At 36.8% G+C, this 27,159-nt stretch overlaps 1 protein-coding gene across 4 annotated transcripts in view; it reads left to right on the forward strand.

Annotated features, from left to right (window-relative positions):
- ATL2 (atlastin GTPase 2) overlaps positions 1–27,159 on the forward strand; it is a 72,649-nt gene that overhangs the window by 22,660 nt on the left and 22,830 nt on the right. For all 4 annotated transcript variants that reach the window (XM_047782259.1, XM_047782262.1, XM_047782258.1 and 1 more), the window contains exon 2: positions 9,530–9,774. In XM_047782259.1, the coding sequence (XP_047638215.1) occupies positions 9,530–9,774 (245 nt within the window). The remainder of the gene's footprint in view (positions 1–9,529; positions 9,775–27,159) is intronic.

Consider the following 27,159-nt stretch of genomic DNA (forward strand, 5'->3'; position numbering starts at 1 on the left):
TTTTTTCCTACCTTTTACTCTCAACCTGTCTTTATAGTAAAAGAGCCACTACTATATACAGTATTTAGTTTTAGCTTTTATTATCCACTCTGACAGTCCCTGTGTTTTCATTGGAATGTTTAGTGTATTTGTATTTAGTGGGGTTTAAGTTCTCCTCCCATTTTTTTTTTTTTTTGGCCACACCCATGGCATATGGAAGTTCCTGGGGCACATTGAATCCAAGCCACAGCTGTGACCTCTATGTGCCACAGTTGTGGCAACCCTAGATCCTTTAATGCATTGTGCAGGGCCAGGGATTGCGCCCACACCACCACAGAGACAATACTGTATCCTTAACCCACTGTGCTACAGTGGGAATTCCTAAGCTTGCCATTTTCCATTTGTTCCTTTATCATTTGTTCTTGTTTTTTCTTTGGGTTAATTGAACATTTTTTAGTATTTCATTTTGGTTTCTTATTGGCTTTTGTAGCTCTACCTCTTTATTTTTTTAGTCATTACTCTAAAGCTGCAATATACATCTCTAATGTCTCAAAGTCCACTTAGAATCAGTGTTCTTAAAACATTCTGCTTCAAAATCATGATGACCTTAGAATATAATTTAATGTACTTGTACATACATTTGTCTAAAATTTTAAAAGTCTTTTACTTCTACGTATTTTATAAACCACATATTATAATCTATTATTTTTGTTCTAAATGATCAGTTATCTTTTAAGGAAATTACTTGGGGGAAACAACCAGTCTTTTGTATCCACTTATTTACTTCTTTTGGTACTATAGGGAAGAATGAAGAGGCTTTCCATTTGTTATCACTTCCTTTCAGCCTGAAGAACATCATTTAGCATCTTATGTAGTACACATCTGTTGGTGACAAATTTGGTTAACTTTTTTGCTCTTTATTTTTCTTTCATTTTTCAACGATAGTTTCACTGAATAGATAAGTCTGAGTTGACGTTCTTTTTTTCTTTAAGCACTCTAAAGATACAATTTTATTGTCTTCTGGCTCCCATTGTTTTTGTTGAGAGGTCATCGTTTTGAGTTACTCCCTCCACCACACCACTTCTTTAAGGATTTTTACCTTTACCTTTGGTTTTTAGCAGTCTGACTGATGCGATTTTCTTTGTGTTTACGCTGCTTGAAGTTTGCTGAGCTTCCTGGATCTCTTAAGTCTTTGTCACCAAATTTAGTAATAACATTTTGACTGTTATATATACTTAAGTATTTTTTTCAACTCCCTTCTCATTTTGTTCTCCTTCTGGATTCTTTTTTTTTTTTTTTTTGTCTTTTGCCTTTTCTAGGGCCACTTCCTGCGGCATATGGAGGTTCCCAGGCTAGGGGTCAAATCGGAGCTGCAGCCGCTGGCCTGTGCCAGAGCCACAGGAATGTGGAATCCGAGCCACGTCTGGGACCTACAGCACAGCTCATGGCAACACCAGATCCTTAACCCACTGAGCAAGGCCAGGGATCGAAGCCACAACCTCATGATTCTTAGTCGGATTCATTAACCACTGTGCCACGACAGGAACTCCTGGACTCTTAACTACATGTTGGACATAGCTCTATAGGTCCCTGAGGCTCTGTTAGTTAGGTTGTTTTCCTTTCCTCCCTTCCATTTTTCTCTGAATTCTTTGAATTAGAGAACATTTTGGCCTGATTTCAAGTTCACTGACCCTTTGTTCTGCTATTCGAAGTCTGCTATTAAGTCCATCAAGTGAATATTTTAATTATTGTACTTTCCAGTTCTAGAATATCGATTTGTTTTTTAATCGTCTATTTATTGGCTGAGGGTCCCTAACTATTCACTTATTAAGACCTATTTTCCTTTAAATCTTTGAACATATTTATAATACCTTAGAAGCTTTTATCTGTGAAGTCAAACATCTGGGCCATTGCAGGATTGGTTTCTATCAACTGCTTTTTTTTTTTCATTGACTGTGGGCTACATTTTCTTCTGCACATTTCTGAATTTCTGATCTTGTACATTATGTGTTGTGAAGATTCTGGATTCTCTTATCTAGTTTTTGTTGTGGTTTGCAGTTCAGTTAGTAATTGCTCTTGACCTTTTATAGATTTGGCCGTATACTTTTTTAGTGTGGATCTGTCAAAAGCTTACAGGAAACCCTTCTAACCTGGCGGGACTAAATTTCCAAACTGTCTCCCTTCTTTTCAAGTCCTAGTATTAGGCTTTGTTTGGGTGAATCTTTAGTAGTCCTTGCTCTAGAACATGGTCTTTGATTCTAAGATGTGGCCTTTCTGGTGTTTTAGCTTGATGTCTGAGGTGTTCATTTTTCCACCATGGCTGAGCAAGAATGCCATGTTATCCGATATCTGGTATCTCTTCCCCTTGCAACCTGTAGTGGCTGCTTTCTGGTCTACCTGTGAAGCTTGTCACTTGACCAGGGACTTCTGGGCTCTATCTCTGCATAGCTCCTTTTTCTCTGTGTCCTTCTGCACAGCTCTCAACTGCCTTGGTAGTCCTGAACTCAGATAATTTGCTTTGATTCCCCATGTTGTGTGTAGGAAATTGTTCCTAGGCAGAGAGTGACAGTGGATGGGAGGTATGGGTGGGTGTGTTTGTGTGTGTGTTTGACCTTTTCTCAAGCAGTATTCTCTTCTGCTTGTTGTCCAATGTTTGAAAAAAGATGTCTCAATATTTTGTTGAGCTTTATAGTTTGTGGGAGAGGGCCAGCCTGGTAGCAGTTTCTCTAATGACTGGAAGAGGAAGCCTCAAATGTTGCTGTTTCTCCCCCTACCCCACCCCAGGTGTGCCTGTGTTTTTAAAAATAAAGCAAAACAGAATTGAGAAAGATTTGTATGATTTTGTGATCTGTCCTTTTCCCCACTTACTTTTTTTAACTGATTTTCAAAATATCTTTAATTTTTAAAATCTGTTTATATGTGTTTTTTAAGCTATATGTCAGTGTATAGTTAAAATATTAAGCCAGTTTCCTGTTTTAAGACATTCAGCATTAATTTTCACTACCATAAATAATGCTATGATAAACCAACCTGTGTATATTTGTTAGTATCTTTTTTTCTTAATAAATTTCTACAAATAGCTTTACCATGGTATAACCTCTTTAAGTCTTTTAAAAATATGTGCTGGAATAAACAAATACTTAAATACTGTTTTCATTTGGTTATGGAGTATAAATGTTGAGGTCTGGGAATTCCCATCATGGTGCAGCGGAAACGAATCCAACTAGGAACCATGAGGATGCAGGTTCCATACTTGGCCTTGCTCAGTGGGTTAAGGATCCGGTGTTGCCGTAAGCTGTGGTGTAGATTGCAGATGCAGCTCCAATCTGACAGTGCTATGGCTCTGGTGTAGACAGGCGGCTACAGCTCCAATTCGACCCCTAGCCTGGGAACCTCCAAATGCCACAGGTGCGGCCCTAAAAAGACAAAAAAAAAAAAAAATTTGAGGTCCAAGTACCATATACCAAAATATCACTTTGCTTTGTTGAATCACTAATTTTTGTAAATAGACTGAGTGCACTGAGTCCAGGCTACTTTCCATAAAAATTTGTTGAAAGTTTTTATTTGGAAAGTGAATAATACCTTAAAATATACTTTCATTGCTTCTGAACCTGGTTGTCTTTCTAAATGTTTAGTTTTGGGTTGATATAATCTAATGTTAATAATATTTTATTGTAATGCAGCTTTGTAGCACTATTTTACTTTATTTTATTTTATTTTATTTTTTTGTCTTTTTGCCATTTCTTGGGCCTCTGCCGTGGCATATGGAGGTTCCCAGGCTAGGGGCTGAATTGGAGCTGTAGCCACCGGCCTACGCCACAGCCACAGCAACTCGGGATCCAAGCCGCGTCTGCGACCTACACCACAGCTCACGGCAACACGGGATCCTTAACCTGCTGAGCAAGGCGAGGGATTGAACCCGCAACCTCATGGGTCCTAGTCGGGTTCATTAACCGCTGAGCCATGACAGGATCTCCAAGCACTTTTTTTATTGTTATAGCTTATAATTAAGCTTGAAGTTTGCAGACATACCTCAGTCAGTCCTAGAGTGTAAATTTTCCTATTGGAATGTGTGCTGAATGTATGAATTTGGCAAGTTTAAGATAAAGTATAATCATACTTTAATCAGAGAGCAATAGAAAAGTACAGTTTTTTTTTGAATAGACTTATTTTTTACAGCAGTTTTGGGTTCACAGCAAAATTGAATAGAAAGTACTGAGTTCCCATATACCCCCCCCATCCTTCCATCCTTTCAATATCCTACACCAGAGTGGTATGTTGTTACAGCTGATGAACTTTAATTGGTACATTATTATCACCCAAAGTCCATAGTTTACATCATAGTTCACTTTGGGGGTTGTATATTCTATAGGTTTTGACAAATATAGAATGATAATGTCTCTGCCATTTATAGCAACATATGATGAGACTAGCCTCATGGCCCTAAAAATTATCTGTGCTTCACCTAGTCATCTCTTATTCCCTAATCCCTGGCAGCTACTGGTCTTTATTTACTAAGATGGTATCTTGTTGTAGGCCTTGTGACAGACAGGTTAAGTATAGTTAGTGTTAAGGTATGGAGAAATATTTGAGGAACTGTTGATTGTAAGTGTCTTTCAGTCACCTTTGACCCTGAAAAATTCAGGCTGGGGAAAGCTGACTTGGAACTGTGAATTAGGAAAGCCTTTTGGGGGCCGGAATCTGCTTTCTCAGCAATCTCTTGGCCTTGAAGAGTGGAAATAAAATCACTGTTCTCTATAGAGGATTTAACTTAAGTTTAAAAATCTTAGGTAACACTAAATTTAAAAAGACTTCCAATTGTAGGTGATCACTGAATATTAATATTTATAGGTATTCTAGTGAATTTTGCATATAATTCTTTATCCAATGGCCTATATCAGTACTTTATCTTTAGTTAGTCCATATTTGGTAGAGAAATTATGATGGGATAAATTTAGCTGAATCATGTCATTGTGCTCCATTATTCCTGTGAAACATATTTGCTGCACTTCCTTTAGAAGTCTGTTGATTAGAAATGGTGAGAAATATGCTGCTTGTATATCTGCAGTATCTATCTTTATCCATGCTAATAAAAGAGCTGGCCACATGGTAACAGTAGTCAACTAATTTAGGTGAAATTTTAAGTTAACAAAGATTTCCTGCAAAATGGTTTGTTTTTGTTTTTAAGAAACCAATTAATGCTTTCTTTATAACAAGAATAAGACTATTTGTTGGTTTAACAAAATAAGCAATCTCCAGGTTTGGTCATTGTGATATTTTAGCACTTTTCAGATTTTTTGTTTTTTGGGTTTTTTTTTTTGTTTCTGTTTTTTTGTTTTGTTGCTGTTTAAGGCTGCACCTGTGACATATGGAAGTTCCTGGGCTCAGGGTCCAATCAGAGCTGCAGCTGCCAGCCTGCATCATAGCTGTAGTAACACCAGATGTGAGCCGCACCTGTGATGTATGCAGCAGCTTGTGGCAACACTGGATCCTTAACCCACTGAGCAAGGCCAGGGATCGAACACACATCCTCATGGACACTGTCAGGTTCTTAACCTGCTAAACAATGGGAACTTGAGTTCTTCTTCTTCTTTTTTTTTTTTCTTTTTTGGTCTTTTTAGGGCCACACCCGTGGCATATGAAAGTTCCCAGGCTAAGGGTCAAATTGGAGCTACAGCTGCTGGCCTACACCACAGCCACTGCAACTGGGATCTGTACAGCTCATGGCAGCACCAGATCCTTAACCCACTGAGTAAGGCCAGGGATCGAACCCCCGTCCTTGTGGATACTAGTCAGGCTTGTTACTGCTGAGCCACGACAGGAATTCCCCCTGAGTTCTTTTTAATTACATTATATTTAATTACATTACTTGGTAGAACTTTGATACCTTTATTTATAATTTTGTGATAAATAACATAAAAACTTAAGTTGCTAGAAGTATTTCCTCAAACTAGTTATGTGATTGTCCAATTTGCTTATAAAATGGGAAGGAGCAGGTGTAAAACTCCTGAGTAAAATATGTAAATTTCATTCATTCAAGAAATAGTTATTAAGTACCATCTAGGTGCCAAGCAGTGTTCTAAGTGCTAAGGGACAGAGTGGCCAACAGATGATTGGGATCTTTGTTTTTATGGCGCATAACTTCTGTGGAGGGTGAGATGTAAGGTACACATGTAAACGAATCAAAGATTATTTTAGGTACTGAAAAGGGCTATGGGAAAAAACCCTGTTATGTTAAAGTGATGAGGAGGAGTCTGTTATCTCCACACAGAGGATTTGCACTGAGGGATTTCCCTTTGTTTCTCAGCCGTTAACAAACCCAACCAGGATCCATGAGGATAGGGGTTTGATCCCTGGCCTCGGCCTCGCTCAGTGAGTTAAGGATATGCCATTGCTGTAAGCCATGGTGTGTAGGTCACAGATGCGGCTCGGATCCCTTGTTGCTCGGCTGTGGTGGCTGTAGCTCCAATTCAGCTCCTACCCTGAAAACTTCCATATGCCTTGGTTGTGGCCCCTAAAAAAGCAAACAAAAACATTTCCACTGAGACCTAGATAATGGAGAAGCAAGCCTTGTGAATTTCTAGGGACGGAGCATTGCAGACAGGGGAGAATACAGGGCAAAGATTCTCAGGTGGGAAATAGTTTAGCCTGTTCAAGGAACAACATAAGGGCCAGATGATACAGGATGTGGAGGCTATGGTTAAGGAACTTGAATTTATTTATTTTTTCTCCTATTTGTCTGGTTATAGTGGGAAACTAATTGCGGGTTTTAAGCAGAGGATTGGCAATCTAGGAGGGGAGACATATAATAAATAAGTACTAATGTAAATATTCAAATAATGGCTGGATTAAGATTGGGGGAATGTGGGAGGACTAAATTTGGTTAGGAGCCTCGTGGAAGGTATTCCTGAGGAAATGACGTTTTAACTGAGACTTAAGGATAAAGTATAAATTAATTAGAGGAGAACATGGGAAGGAGTATTTCAGGCAGAGGAATATGAATGAAAGAAATATGAGTCTAAAAAGAGCTTAATAGCATAAGGATCAGGAAAAAAAAGGCTAGCTTGTCTCTGTAGTTTACAGAGCAAATGGGTCTGGAGAGATTTGGCAGTGAGTGAGTACAGGATCTTAAGAGGTACATGCAGGATTTTAGTTAATCCTCTGTATCAATTTTTCTTTTTTTTTTTTTTGGCTTTTTAGGGCCAAACCTGAGGTATATGGAAGTTCCCAGGCTAGGGATTGAATCAGAGCTACAGCCACTGGCCTAAACCACAGCCACAGCAACTCAGGATCTGAGCCACGTCTGTGACCTACACCGCAGCTCATGGCAACGCCTTAACTCACTGAGCAAAGCCAGGGATTGAACCCTCATTCTTATGGATACTAGTCAGGTTCGTTAACTTCTGAGCCATGACTGAAACTCCTACATCAGTATTTTAAGGAGAGTAACTTAATCACATTTACATTTAACTGAATATTTAATTGCTCCTCTGTAGGGATTGGAGAAGAAGGGGCCAGAGAGAGACCAGTTAGGTACCACTTGAAGTGAGATAGGATAAGGCCAGTAGAGATTTTGAATGAAGACAAATTTAAGAACCTGGTTAGACTCAGAGTTTAGGAAAAAGAGAGCTGTATCATGGACAGCCTTTGGTTTGTGCCTGAGCAAATGGGTAGATGGTGATGTCGTTATGCAGCTACACTGGTCAGTTGAAAATCACTGTAGAGTTTTAGTGTTTTAAGGCTCAAATAAAAGCTTCTGTGGGATTGATTATTTTAATATTACTGTCATCTTAATAAGAATTTATAATGCTTACTGTGTATCAAGCATATATCAACTCATTTAATCCTTATGGCAACTTAATGTGGTAGGAGCTGTTATTATCCCCATGTTACAGATGAGAAAACAGGCACATAGAAGTTAAGTGAAATGCATCTAGGCAGTTTTGCTTCCTGGTTCATGTCTGAAGCTCTAGTTAGGTAGGCTTGGAAGGATTTAATCACCCAATTTGCGTACTGTTTGGTAATTTTATTTGAACTCACCTAATGATATATTAAATTGGAATTTAACTAAGTTGTACTTTTCCTGGAAGATTTACTTTTTGTGCACTCAAATAGCATACCTGGCTGTATCTGTATACCATCGAAATAGGCAGTGATAATACCCTCTCTAACTAAATATTGATTGCTTTTATTTTCAGAGATTCTCCTTTGACATTGCTTGCTCTTTATATTGTTGCTGTTTACAGCACCTTATGAAGGAAGTGTTGATTTTGCTGTGTACAGTTAATGGTGCCTTGTGATATGAAGGAAAAGACTCTAATAGTCTTTGCAAATCAAATAAGCTGGGTGTTTCTTTCTGAAGGATATTAAAAATTCATTAATGTAGGTATATAATCTTTGCCATGAGAATAGTGGTTATGTGGATACAGTATTGGTGTACTAATAATAATGTGCCACTCCTCAGTGGACTGGCTGTCTTTTAGGAGAGGAGGGACTATCATTGCATTGAACATAGTAGGTACTGTATGTCTCCTTAGATTGGAAACTGGTACTTAGGAGACAAGCTCAGGGGAAGAGCATCTTAAAAATGTTGATGTGGAAAAGGATAAAGTCCCAGGAGTAACTTTTTGGTAAGTGGGATCAAGCACTTGATAGGGAAGAAAGCCAGGCAAGGGTACATAGCCTCTGAAACCAGCTATTAGGTGTGTTTAAAAAAAAAAGCAGAAACCTAAAAGTTATTTTGTCTCTGGTGTTACATATTCTATAGTTACTTTCTTCATCACTGTTCAGTAAAGTTCTGCAAAGCTTAACTTCTTTTGGTGTGCTGAGTGTACAGAAGAGTTTATATAGCTATTATTTAGAAGCTGTGTAATCTTGAAGGGGTGGCTGTGGTGTTTGGTGAAAAAGAGCCCTAGAAGCAGATGAAACTCTATACTTCATTGACTGTACATCTTGTGTCTTCCACTAAAATATTAATCCTGTGCTTTGCTTTGATCAGGAAGGCTATACTTTTAGATAACTTTCATTAAATTAGGGACCCATTAGCTTTATCATGTGTCATTTTTGGAAATCTCTTAGGAGCTTAATCTTAAGTTTCAGAATGAAAAATAATGTTTACAGTTTTAATTTTTGTAACTTGGAGTAATTTCCAGGTGATAATTGGAATCTGAATAGTTAGATGACGATGAAATTGATTTTCCACTCTCTCTGTCTAGTTTCTGTGTGCCTGTAGTAGCAGAAGTTGTTTATAGAATAATAGTGTTCAAGAGCAGCTGCTACTCACATTTAGCTAAGAGACTTAATTGAGATAGAGGCCATACTTAATATTGCTGCTTATCTGTATTTATAGTAGGAAATTGACTGGTATTTTTGGTCCTGTTATAACGAAGTGAGAATCTAGTGTGTATTTGAACATTGCTTTAGTAAATATTTCCAAGTGATTTGTAATGGGGGAGAAGTTATTTGAAATTTTGACTTAGTTGTGATCCCTATAGGAAAAGTTTAGCATGCAGGAATTAAAGTAACCTATTTCTCTTCTTTTTAACTCTAGGTGAGAGTTATGAAGATGATGACCTAGTAAACTCTGATGAGGTTATGAAGAAACCATGTCCAGTACAGATTGTTCTTGCACATGAAGATGACCATAACTTTGAGCTTGATGAAGAAGCTTTGGAGCAGATATTGCTACAGGAGCACATACGCGATCTTAACATAGTAGTGGTATCTGTGGCAGGAGCTTTTCGTAAAGGGAAATCATTTCTACTGGACTTCATGCTTAGATATATGTATAACAAGGTGAATAGAGTCTTTTAAATTGAACCCAATTAAAAACAAGTTACCATCCAATCTTGTTTTAAAATAATAGACAAAATCATTGAGCTATATCTTTAATTTTATAAAAATACAGTTCTTGATAACTTCTTAGTTAAGATGGCATATGTAAGTTTGTTTGAGCTCTTGATATTTCTTCCTTTCCATAATTCCTTTTTACATGTGGTATATATTGAAGCATAGGATTGAGCACCTATGTTCCAAGCATTATAGCTCTAACCCAGGGTGTCTGAATATACTCTTAAATACTCTGAAAGTCTCTGAAGTACTCTTTTTGTTATTTTCTCACACCTTCCCCTCTTGATCACCTTTACAGTAGTGGGTGAAGCAAGCTGATAGAAACTTCTGTAAAGGTATACTTATGCTCCTCAAATAAGTCTCCTTCAGAGACTTAATTTTTGAGATGAACTTCAGTTCCTTAAAGTGGCTTCCATGGCCTTCTAAGGTCCTAGCCGCATCCCTTGTCTCTCTGTGTCTGGTATACTATAGTTTTTGCAATTCCTTGAGCATGTCATATTCTCTCTCAAATGTTGCTATACTATTTGCTAGTCTTCTCAGAGGAAGCCTAACTTGGTTTCTAAGACTATAATGACCTTATGGCACAGGTCATGTGTTTCATTGATACTACTTTAGTTACTTATTTTTCCTGGCTAGTTTAACCTCTCTCAGGAGTGGGTCTTATCCTCATTTCCATATCTCCTATGCCTAGCACAATAATTGGCCCATAGTAAGCATTTACTTTCTTATTTTTATTTAAAAAAATTATATTATGCTTGACTTACAATGTTCTGTCAATTTTTGCTGTACAGCAAAGTGACCCAGTTAAACATATATATACACATTCTTTTTTTCACATTATCCTCCATCAAGTTCCATCACAAGTGATCAGGTATAGTTCCCTGGGCTATACAGCAACATTTACTTTCTGTTTTGACTGATGGATCACCCTTTCTGTGCACATTTTTCACTTTTTGATGGTATCAAACAATTGTTATCACACACCACCCCCCAACTTTCTCCCCTGAGAAAAGAAAAAAAATTTTTTTTCACTTGAGTCAGAAGGTTTTTGTAATACTTGAAAGCTGGAGTGGGGAAATGAGAGTTTGATTGAAACCAAGGAGGAGGAATTGGTAATCTGGAGTGGAACACTTAGGGGGAACTGCTTTACAGGGGGCTTTAGACATTCAAAAGCCACAAGAAGGTGCTGGAAAAATAACACTAACAGAATTATGTAATTGTCTAAACATCTCTCAGGGTGTCCACCTTTATGAGGTCTGTGTAAATCTATAACTGGCTGTGCATCTGCCTTGAGATAAGTAAGAAGGCAAACCTTCCTAGTTGATTTTCCAGGAAGCTTTTCAGTATTCTTTTCAAAGGCATCTCTTCAGGGCATGTTTTCAAGTATGCCTGAGTATCAAGATTGTAGTTCATGTTAACATGAACACTATTTTACACGAGTTGGAAATTGAGAAAGATAATAGCATTTTAAAGATTTTCTGCTTGGACTTGACTATTTTCCAAAACTTTACTTCTGAAGTAGAAAAGTGTATAAGTAGTGACATACTCTTTTTAAAAAAAAGACTGTACATTTAAAGATAAAGAATTTCTGTATTTTGAGGCTCTAACTCCTTAAGTTAGCTTGTAGTAGTATCTGTTTTCTGAGCTTTTCACTGCAAATGTATATGATTCCAAGTAGGTCATAGAATGTTAGAAGGGGATGGAAGCTTAGATCACTTGTCTGACAAGTTTCACCTCAGATGCCATTTCTTATCTGATCTCTGCTCAGTTAGTAGTGGCTTTTCAAAAGAGCAGATGCAGCCCACACGTGTGTCATATATTTGTAGTCTCAGAACTAGCAGAATTCCTCCTTTGTGGGGAAGACACTGGAAACACAGAAAGATAAGGAGGGCCTGAGTGGACCTAGTTAGTGGTTTCTAAGCTGAAATATCTTTATTTTCATTCATACGATTTCCATATAGGATTCCTGATGTAAATAATCTTATTCTGTTCATTGAAAATCACATTAAACAGTGTCTGATTTGGTGGATAAAAATGCCTCTACTTATACCGACTTGGTGGCGGGCCATACTTTTCCTGGGAGATGAAAGTAAAGGAGAAAAAAGCAGTGGGATGGTTTTGGATTATTTTCATTAACCTGTCTGCCTGCAGAGGTAGGGTGCTAGTTGAAGAAGGTAGGTGATGAGCAGTGGCAGTGGTAACAGTTGTTCTTGGATAACCTGGGCTGGGGGTGTGGGAAGATTGATTCCAAGACCCCCAGTGGATACCCACATCCCTGAATGTTCAAGTCCCTTATGTAAAGTGGTGTAATGTAGTTGGCCCACTATATCTGTCAGTTTCACATTCTGGAGGACCTTCTGCACTGACTTTGCATGTCTTCTGTATTTACCTGAGTCAGTTTATATAAAGGTACAGTTCAATAAAGGAGCCTAACATTAATCTTTTACTTTATGATTTAGAAATAGAAAAGTCTTTATTTTGATTAGTTAATAAAGGAATCATAACAAAGCTGAACGTGGGCGGCTCTTTTCTGTTTGATGAAAATAACCTCACAGTAGCCAAGTTCTTAAAACTAAGAACATTTTAAGATTTTTACCAAACATTTCCAAATTACAGGGGAAATCCTGATTTTTAGGTCTCATTTGTTGTGAAGTAAACAACTTCTTGTACAGTTACTTTTTTTTTTTTTGAGTTGCTCTTTGTATTATGAAAGTCGGTTGTTTTTGCTTGAAATGTAGGAGGAAAGAAATTAGTCTTTTGTAAACTTGAGAGTCGAAGTAGAAGTTTTTCTAGAGAAATTCCTTCATGTCCTATTGGAATTAATTATCGTAGTTAAGTGTTTACCTTGAAATATAAGATGTGAGGGTATTGCTAGAATTGCTAATTTATTGAATTCATAGTGCAGGAAACATTTTGAACTTAGAAGGGTATCACTTATGGCATTCACTGTGAATGACTGTATGTGAAAAAAAAACCCAGCATTATCGATGTACTTAATTTGTAAGCAGAGTACTTATTAGCTGTAAAAGTCATTCTTGGAAAGTTACAGAATGCAATAATTGTAAAAATTCATGAGAACTATTAGGTCTATTATGTCAGTATTTTTAAAAATTACCATATTATTTCATGTGTAAAAGTAGAGAATTATAGAGTGGAGATTAAAGTCAAATGAGAGACAGAAGTGATGATGGTCGTGGTGGGGTTGCCCTTCAGAAATATATGGGTATACTGTCAAGTATTATATGCCTTTCCCTTTCTAATGCTGATTTGGTTATTCAGAGATGTAGTTCAGCAAATGTAGTTATTCTTTAAATTTTTTTTCTTTTTCTTGAAGTATAATTTACATACAGAAAAGTATGCAAATCTTAAGTGTATAGCTTGAGAGCCAAATTTTGTATTTGTATATACCCACATTATCACCACCCAGATGAGGATATAGAATCTCCCACTTTTTTATAGCCTTCCCAGTTGTGAATATTTACTCCATAAGGTAACCACTGTTCTGAACTCTCTCACCACAGACTAGTTTTGCCTGTTTTTAAACTTTACATGAATGAAATCATACCATATGGGTTTATATTTGGCTAATTTCATTAACATGTCTGTGAAATACCTGTGTTTTTGCATCTAGTGAGTTTATTATTTTTGTTACTTTAATATTCCACTATATGATTACACCATATTTCATTTGTCTAATTGTCCATAGATATTTGCATTGACCTTGTAAGTTTTAATAAGCTGATTTCTACTTCCAAAATGAAGTAGATTACCCTGGTGTCACTAGGAATTTTTAGAAAAATGCTGATCAAGTTGCCGCGTAGAAATAACTTCTATTTTAAGAATCAGTTTAGGAAGGTAGGAAATTAATATAGTAGAATTACATTATGTCGTATATGTAAAACCTAATACTTGGGATATATTGAACAGTAAGTAATGATAATGGCTCTCATTGAACTGTTCTAGATAAGGATTTTTAATTCTTTACAGAGTTGCTTCCACTTTTATATCATTCCTTACTTTTTAAAGAACTTCCATGAAAAATTGTTAGCATGTGTAAAAGTAGGTAATATAATGAGTGCCCATATACTTAACAATTTCTAGCAGGTATCAATTACATCAGTGTCATTTCATCTGAAGCTCAGTTCATTCTGTACTTTATATGTTTTATTAAAGTATATCCAGTTATCATATTTTATTTGTAAATATTTGAATATGTATCTCTTTAAAGATAAAAGTGTTTTTTTTTGACATTACTATATCATTATCATACATAAAAAAAAACGTATAATTCCTGAAGTTGGAGTTCCTATTATGGCTCAGCAGATTAAGAACCTGACATAGTGTCTGTGAGGATGCAGGTTTGACCCCTGACCTTGCTCAGTGGGTTAAGGATCTGGTGTTGCCACAAGCTGCTGGGTAGGTGATGGATGGGACTTGGATCCAGTGTTGCTATGGATGTGCTAGTAGACTTGCAGCTCCGATTTGACCCCTAGCCTGGGAACTTCCATAGGTCCCAGGTTCGGCTATTAAAAAAAATCCTTAAGTTGGTATAATATAGGTGATCAGTTTTCTACTTGCCTCAGATGCTTTATTTATTTATTTATTTATTTATTTAATTTATTTATAGTTTGTTTGAATCAAGTTCCAACCAGATGAGGTCCACACTGTAATTGGTTGTCTTTTAAAGTGTTTTGTGTGTGTGTGTGTGTGTTTGTTTAAAACTCTTTTAAGGATCTTGTCCATTTCTTTTTCTGGTGAATTTATTTGTTGAAGAAACCGACGACTGTTGATCTTAATAGTTTCCTAGTTTGGATTTGCTGGTTTTACCCCATTGGTATAGTTTTATCTGTTCTTTTGTTCTCTCAATTTCCTATAAATTGTTAGTTGAATCTAGATCAGACTCAGGTTTAACTTTTGGCAAGAGCACTTTATAGGCGATGTTTTCTTCCATGAAGAGGCACATACTATCGTTTAAGATGACAGTTTTTGAACCTTTATCGATTTATAGTCTAGCTACTCTGATTACCAAGCATTTCATAGGTAATATCTCATTCAGTACTTACAGTAACCTTGTAGTAATATTAGGATTTCAGCTTGGTAGTTGAAGAAATGAGGCTTAAAGTAAGCGGCAAGGCAGAGATTTCAAACCAGGCAATTTGGTGTCGGAACCTTTATTCTAAAAACCACTATGTAAGATGATGTTGATCCTTTTCCACACCTATACCGAATTGTTCTTTTGTAAATACTCACTTTGCAGTGTTTACTTGAGAAATTGAAGTATACTGACAGGAGTGCATGCATGATAATTTTTCCTGCTGCCCACCGGTATCTGTGCTTAATTAAGGAATAGAGTTTTGACTCCATTTATATTGTAACTGCTAATGGCACTTTAAAGGGAGTTATGTATAGTTTTTATCCTTTTTTTTTTTTTTGTCTTTTTGCCATTTCTTGGGCCACTCCTGCGGCATATGGAGGTTCCCAGGCTAGGGGTCTAATCGGAGCTGTAGCCTCGGGCCTACGCCACAGCTACAGCAACGCAGGATCCGAGCCGCGTCTGCAACCTACACCACAGCTCACGGCAATGCCGGATCGTCAACCCACTGAGCAAGGGCAGGGATCGAACTTGCAACCTCATGGTTCCTAGTCAGATTCGTTAACCACTGAGCCACAACAGGAACTCCTAGTTTTTATTCTTTCTGTTTAAAGACCTGCTCCCAGAACTGTTTCTAGAGATCAGGAGTAAAGACAGTATTGTCTTTAAGGATTACTTGTGCTGCTACATATAATTTGCCAAAAGCATAGCTATCTCAGAATCAGCTAAATGGGATGCTGAACTTGGTTTCACCTTTTTCTCTTAGGCTAACAATGTCTGTGATGTTAAGAGTTGGAACCGTGTGAATCCATGAAGAAAAGTTTTGTTTCACGATCTTTTTAAGGAAGAAATGTTTTTAGAGGAAGAACAATATTTTTACAAGTTTCTTCCTGGGGTCATTTTATTCTTCTTCTTATTGTTGTTGTTGTTATTATTGATACAAGTTATAGACACTGAAGTACATAAGCCTTAGTATAGCTAGTGACTTTTCATGTACCTATACTTGTATAACCGTTACCTCTCAGTTCAAAAAAGAGAACACTTCCAGCACTTAAGAAGGCTCTCATTCTTTCTCCCTCTCAGTTATTACATCTCCAGCCCTTAGGAGGTACTGCTGTTCTGACTTATATCACAATAGGTCAATTTTGTCTACTTTTCAACTTCACATAAATCATAAAGTATGCACTCTTGTGTCTAGTTTCTTTCAATCAACATTAAGACTATTCTTAATATTTAGAGGTTTATCCATGTTGCATGTATCAGTGATTTTTTTTAATTGATGAGTAGTATTTCATTGGATGAAGATATGATTTATTTACTCCTGTTGGTAGACTTGGTTGTTTGTAATTTTTGTCTGTTATTAATAAAGCTATAATGAACATTCTTGTAAAAGTTTTGGTGATGTAAGTACTTATTTCTGTTGGGTTTATATCCAGGAGTAGGAATCTTAGGTCATAGGGTCTGAATTTTTTTTTTTTTTTCTTTTTAGGGCTGCACCTATGGCATATTTAGGGCGGTTCCCGGGCTAGGGGTCAAATCAGAGCTGCACATTTGGGCCTATGCCACAGCCACAGCAACGTGGGATCCGAGCTGGGTCTGCGACCTACAGCGCAGCTCACAGCAATGCCAGATCCTTAACCCATTGAGCGAGGCCAGGGATCGAACCTGCATCCTCACAGATACTAGCTGGGTTCTTAACCTGCTGAGCCACAATAGGAACTCCCCTGAAATTTTTTCAAAAGCGATTTTACCAATTTGCACTCCCACCAGCAATATTAAAGACTTACAGTTCTTTTAAATATTATAAACATTATTGTTTTGATTTTAATTTTAGCCATCCTGATAGGTGTGCATTTTGTTAATTTTAAGTCATGATCGTACTCTGTTCAGGTTCATAAGCTCATAAAATTGCCGTGTTTAATGTAGATGTTTAGCTTATTCACTAAACTTTAACTGAATTTGCTTTTGACTATTTCACACATTACAAGTGAAACGCTATGTAATTTATGTAACAAGCTGCTGAAATTTTATTTATTTTTTATTTATTTTATTTTATTTTTTGTCTTTTTAGAGCTGCACCTGTGGCACATGGAGGTTCCCAGGCTAAGGGTCGAATCAGAGCTGTGGCTCCCAGCCTGCACCAGAGCCACAGCAACACAGGATCCGAGCCATGTCTGCAACCTACACCACAGCTCACGGCAACACCGGATTCTTAACCCACTGAGTGAGGTCTGGGATCGAACCTGCATCCTCATGGATACTAGTGGGGTTTGTTAACCACTGAGCCACAATAGGAACTCTTGAAATTTTAATCTTATATTGTTACTATTTTTGCCTATGGAAGAAGCAGGCAAAATTTGATCAAGAGTTTTAAGACTCAGTAAGTAAAATAAAAATTGACAGGCTTATTTTGTTACCTGAGAATAAGCTAAAGGGTTGGATATAGAGGTTAAATGGACTGTAGACTACTTTCTTTCCATTAGCGTATTTTTTTTTCCTCTTAGATTTTGATTTCTGAGTTGTAATTTTCTGTTTTTCATATGCAGATTTAAAACTAGTATAATTTCACTAAGAAAAACTTTACCAAATGTTGCCAAAGCCAGAGGAATCAGAAACAGATGAGATGGAGGAGGCTACATTCCATTGTTCAAAGTCCTTATTGCCATGATTTAGGAGGGCTTTCTTGGTTGCATTTCTGAATCTATTCCCTGAAAATGTTCCATCTTTTATAGCCTTTGAATACCTTTCTAGCTTTAAGCCCCAAATGTATGTACTGCTTGCTTTGTAATATCAAAATTATTATACCTATGCCATCACATATTTCAATTTTGGACTTGAGAGAACATAATTTATTCTAGTAGACCTTTTCGTATGCTGAAGTCTTTGTTCCTATAAGTTAAAATTTACTATTTCAAAAATAGGTGACTTTATAATATCTTAAGTAATATAATGTTACACATAAACACTGAGCACTCAATTACTAGCTCTAAAACATTTGGGGAACTGAACAGTTTTGTATAATTTAAGTTGTGTATAATTTAATTAATAAAAATGTTAAATTTTTGGAGGAGAAAAAAAATTTTTTAAAGTAATCATCTCTTTGCCTCCTAACTCCCCAGGAAGTTTTGATGTTTGACTCATGAGTTCTAGTTCAAGATTTTTTTAGTCTTTTTTAGATTTCTTTTAGTCTTTTTTAGTTTTTTTAGGTTTTTTTTGTTTGTTTTTTAGTTTTTTTTTTGTTTTTTAGTTTTTTTTAGTCTTTTTTAGATTTCTTTTAGTCTTTTTTTCTTTTGTCTTTCTGCCTTTTCTAGGGCCACTCCCACGGTATATGGAGGTTCCCAGGCTAGGGGTCTAATCGGAGCTGTAGCTGCCGGCCATGCCAGAGCCACAGCAACGCGGGATCCGAGCCGTGTCTGCGACCTACACCAGCTCACAGCAACGCCGGATCCTTAACCCTGCTGACCAAAGCCAGGGATCGAACCTGCAACCTCATGGTTCCTCGTTGGATTCATTAATCACTGAGCCACGATGGAAATTCCCTATTCTTAGTCTTTAAAACATTTTGTTCACACACATCTTTCTTTTTAAATAGCTAAGAGGATACATTTTCTGCAGGTTCTTTGGAATATGTTTACTGTAATAGAAGCAAGTTAAAGTAGTAGGATTTATGCCAAATTGTACTAGTATATGGCCATATAACAGAACTTCCAGTGGACCATTCTTTTTCCTCTTAGACTTCTGTAGTGTTGCAGGGTGAGTTTTGTACGACTGGGAGTCTCTTGTTAAGTTTATATACTAAGTGTATTTGATTTTTTGTTTTTATTTTAAAAGCTTTATTGAGACATAATTCATATACATTATGTGATTTCATCTATTTAAAGTGCACAGTTCCATGGTTTTAGTATATTCACCACATTAAACTTCAGAATATTTTTATTGCCTCAGAATGAAAAATATGAGACCCTGTACCTTTTATGCTGTTACCTTCCTATCCCCCATAACCTCCTCTCCTAAACCCTTGACCTAAGGAACCATTAATTTATTTTCTGTCTATATTTGCCTATTTTGGACATACATATAAATGAAGTCATATAATATGTAGTCTTTTGTGACTGGCTTCTTTCATTTAGCATAATGTTTTAAATGTTCACTTATGGTGCTTTATTATTGGTAGCATTATTTATGCTTCATTCCTTTTAAAGACTGAATGATATTCTATTGTATAGGTGTACCACATTTTATTTATTCATTCATTGTTAGCAGGCATTTGGGTTGTTTTCATCTTTTGGCCTGTGAATAATGCTGTAATTATATTAATAAAACATGTTTATGTAGAATATGTGATAATGAATGACGATGTTATAAGGTAAGGGTTCAGCTTCATTCTCTTGTGCCTATCCCATTTTCCCAGCACCATTTGTTGGAAAGGGTATGTATTCTTTCCTCCACTGAATGGTCTTGGCACCCTTGTCAGCAATTAGTTGGTCATGTGAACTAATTTCTGAACTCAGTTCTTTTGTATTGATCTATATGGCAAATCCTTTTTTTTTTTTTTTCAAATGGCTGTACCAGAGCACATGGGAATTCCCTGACTAGGGATTCAGTCCAGTGCTGGACCCTTTAACCCACTTTGCCAAGCAGGAGATTGAACCCACGCCTTCATAGTGACCCAAGCTGCTGCAATCAGATTCTTAACCCACTGCATCACAGCGGAAACTCCCATATGTCAGTTATTATGTCAGTACTAGACTCTTGATTACTATTGCTTTGTAGTTAGTCTTCAAAATAGGAAATGAGTCCTCTTATTTTGTTATTTTTTCAAGATTGTCTATTAGGTCTCTTGCACTTCTATATGAATTTTAGACTTGTCAGTTTCTATGGAAGGTTAGCTTGGATTCTGTTGGTGATTGGATTGAATGTAAAAGATCACTTTGGGGGAGTTCCTGTCATGGCTCAGTGGTTAAAGAACCTGACTGGCATCCTTGAGGACGCAGGTTCGATCCCTGGCCTTGCTCAGTGGGTTAAGCTGTGGTGTAGGTTGCAGATGTGGCTTGGATCCCGCATTGCTGTGGCTCTGGCGTAGGCCGGCGGCTACAGCTCTGATTCTACCCCTAGCCTGGGAACTTCCATATGCTGTGGGTGCGGCCCTAAAAAAGACAGACCAAAAAAAAAAAAAATCACTTTGGGTACTGTTGCCATCTTTAATCATGGGATGCTTTTCCATTTATTTAGACCTTTAATTTCTTCCAAAATTGTTCTGTGGTTTGTAGACTATTTTTTACAATTCCTTTGTTAAATTTATTCCTTTTTAAAGGCACAAATGAACCTTTCCACAGAAGAAAATCATGGATTTGCAGAATAGACTTGTGGTTGCCAAGGGAGAGGGTGAGAGGGAGGGAGTGGGGTGGTTGGGGATCTTGGGGTTAATAGATACAAACTATTGCCTTTGGAATGGGTTGGCAATGAGATCCTGCTGTGTAGCACTGGGAACTATGTCTAGTCACTTATGATGGAGCATGATGTGTGAAAATAGAATGTGTACATGTATGTGTAACTGGGTCACCATGCTGTACAGTAGGAAAAAAAATTGTATTGAGGAAATAACTATTACAAATAATAAATTTATTCCTTTTTTGATGCTGTTATAAATAGAATTATTTTCTTAATTTCATTTTCAGATCATTTGTTGCAAGTTTGCAGAAATATAGTTGATCTTTTCATATTGACCTTGTATTCTCAACCTTGGTCCACTCACTTACTTGTTCCAGTAGCTTTTTGGTGGGCTCTTTAGAGTTTTCTCTAAATAAGATCATGTCACCTGTAAATAATAGTTTTACTTTTTCCTTTACAATTTGAGTACCTTTTATCTGTCTTTCTTGGCCAATTGTCCTGTTTAGAATCTACAGTACAGTGTTGAGTACAAGTGGTAAGAGTGAATCTCCTTATCTCTTTCCTAATCGTTAGGAAGAAAGCATCTAGGTTTTCACCATCATGTATGCTGTTAGCTGTAGGACTTTTTTGTAGATGTTTTATAATCAAGTTCAGGAAGTTCTTCTTTTCTTCTAGTGTGTTGAGAGGATTTTTGTTTTGGTTTTTTTTATTATTATTTTTTATTTTTATTTATTTATTTATTTTGTCTTTTTGCTATTTCTTGGGCCGCTCCCGTGGCATATGGAGGTTCCCAGGCTAGGGGTTGAATCGGAGCTGTAGCCACCAGCCTACGCCAGAGCCACAGCAACGCAGGATCTGAGCCGCGTCTGTAACCTACACCACAGCTCATGGCAATGCTGGATCGTTAACCCACTGAGCAAGGGCAGGGACCAAACCCGCAACCTCATGGTTCCTAGTCGGATTCGTTAACCACTGCGCCACGACGGGAACTCCAGGATTTTTGTTTTTTAATCACAAATGGATGTTGAATTTCCTCAATGCTTTTTTGCATCTATTGATAATGATTGTATGTTTTTTCTTTAGCTTATTGATGTGATTGATCACATTATTAATTTTTGAATACTTGAGTTAGCCTTGCATCCCTGGAATAAGTCCCACTTAGCTGTGGTGTATAATTCTTTTTTATACAATGTTGGATTGTTTGTTATTCTTTTTTTAATATTTTTGCATCTAATGTTCATGAGATATATTGGTCTTTCATTTTTCTTTCTTCTAATGTCTTTATCAGGTTTTGGTATTAAGATAACCCTGGCCTTATAGAATGAGTTAGGAAGTATTCCCTCTGCCTCTGTTTCCTGGAAGAGCTTAGATAGAACTGGTATCATTTCTTCCTTAAATGTATAGAATTTACCAGTGAAACTGTCTGAACTTGGTTCAGCCTTTTTTTTTGTCTTTTTTTGCTATTTCTTGGGCTGCCCCCGAGGCATATAGAGGTTCCCAGGCTAGGGGTCGAATCGGAGCTGTAGCCACCAGCCTATGCCAGAGCCACAGCAACGCGGGATCCGAGCCGCGTCTGCGACCTACACCACAGCTCACAGCAACGCCGGATCGTTAACCCACTGAGCAAGCGCAGGGACCGAACCCACAACCTCATGGTTCCTAGTCGGATTTGTTAACCACTGCGCCACGACGGTTCATTCTTTTTTGAAGGTAATTAATTATTGATTATATTTCTTACAGTAGCTAGTAGGCCTATTTAGATCATCTATTTTTTTTCTCCTGTGAGTTTGGTAGGTTGTGTCTTTGAAACAACTGATTATCAAAATTATGGGTTTAGAGTTTTTACTATTATTTTATTATTTAATGTACATGAAATTAGTGGTTTTGACTCCTCTTTGATGTCTGATATTATTAACTTGTTTTTTTCTCTGTCACATCAATTTTATTGATCTTTTCAAAGGACCAGCTTTTCGTTCCACTGAGTTTTAATTTTTTTTTTCCGTTTCCTGGATAACCTGTTTTCTTGTGTTTAGTTTTACTGTTTTCTGTTCTAGTTTTATATTGCTTCTTTAGGTTATATTACCCTTCTAGTTTCCTAAGGTGGAAGTTTAAATGATTGGTTTTAGATCTTTTTTCCTAATATATGCACCAGTGCTGTAAATTCTCCTCTAACTACTGCTTTTTCTGCATTTCACTTATTTTCACAAGTTGTATTTTCATTTTCACTTCATAGTTAAAATGTTTTAAAGTTTCTGTTGAGACTTTTTCTTTGACCCATATGTTATTTAGAAGTATATTTTAGTAACTCCAGCTATTTTGGGGTTTTCCAGCTATGTTTCTGTTAAACGATTTCTAATTCCATTGTGGTATGAGAACATATTTTGTATGATCTGTTTCTTTAAAAATTTTTTTTAAGTTTTGTTCTAAGGTTCAGGATGTGTTCTGTTTTGGTCAGTGTTCTGTATGAGCTTGAGAGGAATGTATACTGTGTTGTTTGATGAAGTATTTGTAATGACATTAGATCCCCTTGATTGCTGATGCTGTTCAGTTCAACTATATCCTTCCTGATGCTCTGTCTCTTGGATCTGTCAATGACATTTAGGGGTTTGAAGTCTCCAAGTATAATAGTGGATTTGTCTATTTCTCCTTGCAGTTCAGTTTTTATCCCACATATTTTGACACTTTGTTATTAGACACATACACATTAAAGATTGTTAAGTTTTTCTGGGAATTGAACCCTTTATCACATGTAATACCACTCTTTATTTTGATAATTTCCTTCTTCTGAAGTCAGTTCTGTCTGAAATTAGTATAGTTACTCTAGATTTTGTTTGATTACTATTAGCAGGGGTGTCTTATGTTTAAACTGGGTTTTTTGCAGACAGCAAATAGTTGGGTCTTTTTTTTTTAATCCACAGTGACAGTTTCTGTCATTTAATTGGTTTGTTTGTTTGTGTATTTTGGCCTTACCAGGGATTGAACCTGTACCACAGCAGCAACCAGAGCCACAGCAGCGATAGCACTGGATCCTTAACCAATTATGGAGCCACCAGGGAACTCCTTAGTTGGTTTATTTATTAGATCATGCATATCTAAAGTGATTATCAATAGGGTTGGATAATTACTTCTCATGTTTGTAATTATTTCTATCTTTTGTCTTTGTTATTTTTAATTTTCTTTTTCTGCTTTCTCTAGCTTTAATTGACTATTTTATATGATTCCATATTCTGTCCTTTCTTAGTATATCTATTATATGTCTTTGAGCATTTTTTTTTAAATTGGTTGCCTGGAGTTTGCAGTATACATTTACATCTAATCTAAGCCTGCTTTAGAATAATACTGCTTCATGGGTATATAGGTACCTTACGACAGAATATTCCCAATGCCTCTGTCCTGTCCCTTCTGTTGTTGTTACTTTCCTCTGTGTCTGTATCATAGTCATGCGATATATTGTTGCTGGCATTTTGAACACACAGTTGTCTGTTAGCTGAATTAGAATAAGAAGAATAAAAGATTTTCTTTTACTTTCTAGTCTTTCTCGGACATTCTTTCATATATGTATCTGAGTTTCTGACCTATTTCTCTTTGAGGGAACTTTTTAACATTTCTTGCAAGGCAGGAGTACTGGTGACACCTCCTCAGTTTTTCTCTAAGGAAGACTTTATTTCTCCTTCATTTTTGTAGCATAACTTTGCTGGATACAGAATTCTAGGTTGGTGGCTTTTTTCTTTCTTAAATATTTCATGCCCTTCTCTTCCTGTTTGTGTGGTTTCTGATGAGAAGTCCAAAGTGAGTCTTAGCTGCCTTTGTTCCTGTATAGGTGAAGTGTTCTTTGTCTCTTGCTTCTTTCAAGATTTCCTTTTTGTCTTTTTATTTTGCAGTTAGACTGTGATATGCCTGGTATAGATCTTTGGTATTTATCCTGTTCAGTATTCTTTTAGCTTCTTGGATCTTTGTTTAGTATTTGCCATTAATTTTAGAAAATTCGTAGCTGTTATTATTTCTGGTGTTTCTTTTATGCCTTTCTCCTCCTTCTGGAATTTATATTACACCTGTGTAATTGTTCCACAGTTCTTGGGTGGTCTTTCTATAATTCTAAACCTTTTATTCTCTATTCCTTTCAGTTTGGGAAGTTTCTGTTGATATATGTTCACATTCACTGATTCTTTCTTGGCCTCGTCCAATCTGTGGATAAATATATTAAAGGCATTCTTTATTCCTGTTACAGTGTTTTTTTTTTTTAATATATATATCTAGCATTTTCTTTTTTTTTGTACTAGTAATTTTATTTATTTATTTATTTTTTATATTTTTTTTATTTTCCCACTGTACAGCAAGGGGGTCAGGTTATCGTTACATGTATACATTACAATTACATTTTTCCCCCCACCTTTTGTTCTGTTGCAACATGAGTATCTAGACAAAGTTCTCAATGCTATTCAGCAGGATCTCCTTGTAAATCTATTCTGAGTTGTGTCTGATAAGTCCAAGCTCCCGATCCCTCCCACTCCCTCCCCCTCCCATCAGGCAGCCACAAGTCTCTTCTCCAAGTCCATGATTTTCTTTTCTGAGGAGATGTTCATTTGTGCTGGATATTAGATTCCAGTTATAAGTGATATCATATGGTATTTGTCTTTGTCTTTCTGGCTCATTTCACTCAGTATGAGATTCTCTAGTTCCATCCATGTTGCTGCAAATGGCATTATTTCATTCTTTTTTATGGCTGAGTAGTATTCCATTGTGTATATATACCACACCTTCCTAATCCAATCATCTGTCGATGGACATTTGGGTTGGTTCCATGTCCTGGCTATTGTGAATAGTGCCGCAATGAACATGCAGGTGCATGTGTCTCTTTTAAGTAGAGTTTTGTCTGGATAGATGCCCAAGAGTGGGATTGTGGGGTCATATGGAAGTTCTATGTATAGATTTCTAAGGTATCTCCAAACTGTTCTCCATAGTGGCTGTACCAGTTTCCATTCCCACCAACAGTGCAGGAGGGTTCCCTTTTCTCCACAGCCCCTTCAGCACTTGTTATTTGTGGATTTATTAATGATGGCCATTCTGACAGGTGTGAGGTGGTATCTCATGGTAGTTTTGGTTTGCATTTCTCTTATAATCAGCGATGTTGAGCATTTTTTCATGTGTTTGCTGGCCATCTGTATATCTTCCTTGGAGAAATGTCTATTCAGGTCTTTTGCCCATTTTTCCATTGATTGATTGGCTTTTTTGCTGTTGGGTTGTATAAGTTGTTTATATATTCTAGAGATTAAGCCCTGGTCGGTTGCATCATTTGAAACTATTTTCTCCCATTCTGTAAGTTGTCTTTTTGTTTTCTTTTGGGTTTCCTTTGCTGTGTAAATGCTTTTCAGTTTGATTAGGTCCCATGGGTTTATTTTTGCTCTAATTTCTATTGCTTTGGGAGACTGACCTGAGAAAATATTCATGATGTTGATGTCAGAGAGTGTTTTGCCTATGTTTTCTTCTAGGAGTTTGATGGTGTCCTGTCGTATATTTAAGTCTTTGAGCCATTTTGAGTTTATTTTTGTGCATGGTGTGAGGGTGTGTTCTAGTTTCATTGCTTTGCATGCAGCTGTCCAGGTTTCCCAGCAATGCTTGCTGAATAGACTTTCTTTTTCCCATTTGATGTTCTTGTCAAAGATGAATTGACCATAGGTGTCAGGGTTTATTTCTGGGTTCTCTATTCTGTTCCATTGGTCTGTCTGTCTGTTTTGATACCAGTACCACACTGTTTTGATGACTGTGGCTTTGTAGTATTTCTTGAAGTCTGGGAGAGTGATGCCTCCTGCTTGGTTTTTGTTTCTCAGGATTGCTTTGGCGATTCTGGGTCTTTTGTGGTTCCATATAAATGTTTGGATTGTTTGTTCTAGTTCTGTGAAAAATGTCCTGGGTAATTGGATAGGGATTGCATTGAATCTGTAGATTGCTTTGGGTAGTATGGCCATTTTTACAATATTGATTTTCCCAATCCAGGAACATGGAATATCTTTCCATTTCTTTACATCTTCTTTGATTTCTTTGATTAAAGTTTTATAGTTCTCGGCATATAGGTCCTTTACCTCCTTGGTCAGGTGTATTCCGAGGTATTTGATTTTGTGAGGTGCAATTTTAAAAGGTATCGTATTTTTGTATTCCTTTTCTAATATTTCATTGCTGGTATACAGAAATGCAACTGACTTCTGAATGTTAATTTTATATCCTGCTACTTTGCTGAATTTATGAATCAGTTCAAGTAGTTTTGGGGTTGAGTCCTTAGGGTTTTCTATGTATAGTATCATGTCATCTGCATACAGTGACAGTTTTATCTCTTCTCTTCCTATATGGATGCCTTTTATTTCTTTTGTTTGTCTAATTGCTGTGGCTAGGATTTCCAAAACTATGTTGAAGAGCAGTGGTGAGAGTGGGCATCCCTGTCTTGTTCCAGATTTGAGTGAGAAGGCTTTCAGTTTTTCCCCATTGAGGATTATATTTGCTGTGGGTTTATCATAAATGGCTTTGATTATATTCAGGAATGTTCCCTCTATACCCACTTTGGCGAGGTTCTTGATCATGAATGGATGTTGGACTTTGTCAAATGCTTTTTCTACATCTATTGTAGCATTTTCTTTTGATTTGTTCTTAGAGTTTCCATCTCTGCTTACATTTCCTGTTTTTGCACATTTTTACTTTTTTTCATCAGCGCCGTTATATTAATTCTTAGTTTGTTTTTTTAAAGATTTTTATTAATCCTGGTTATTTTAAATTTACTGTCTCAGGTCAAAGTCTATGTCATGTGAGTCTGGTTCTGATACTTGCTTTGTCTTGTCAGTCTGTTTTTTTCTTGTCTT

The sequence above is a fragment of the Phacochoerus africanus genome, chromosome 5 (assembly GCF_016906955.1).
Source record: "Phacochoerus africanus isolate WHEZ1 chromosome 5, ROS_Pafr_v1, whole genome shotgun sequence".
Taxonomy (NCBI): Eukaryota; Metazoa; Chordata; class Mammalia; order Artiodactyla; family Suidae; genus Phacochoerus; species Phacochoerus africanus.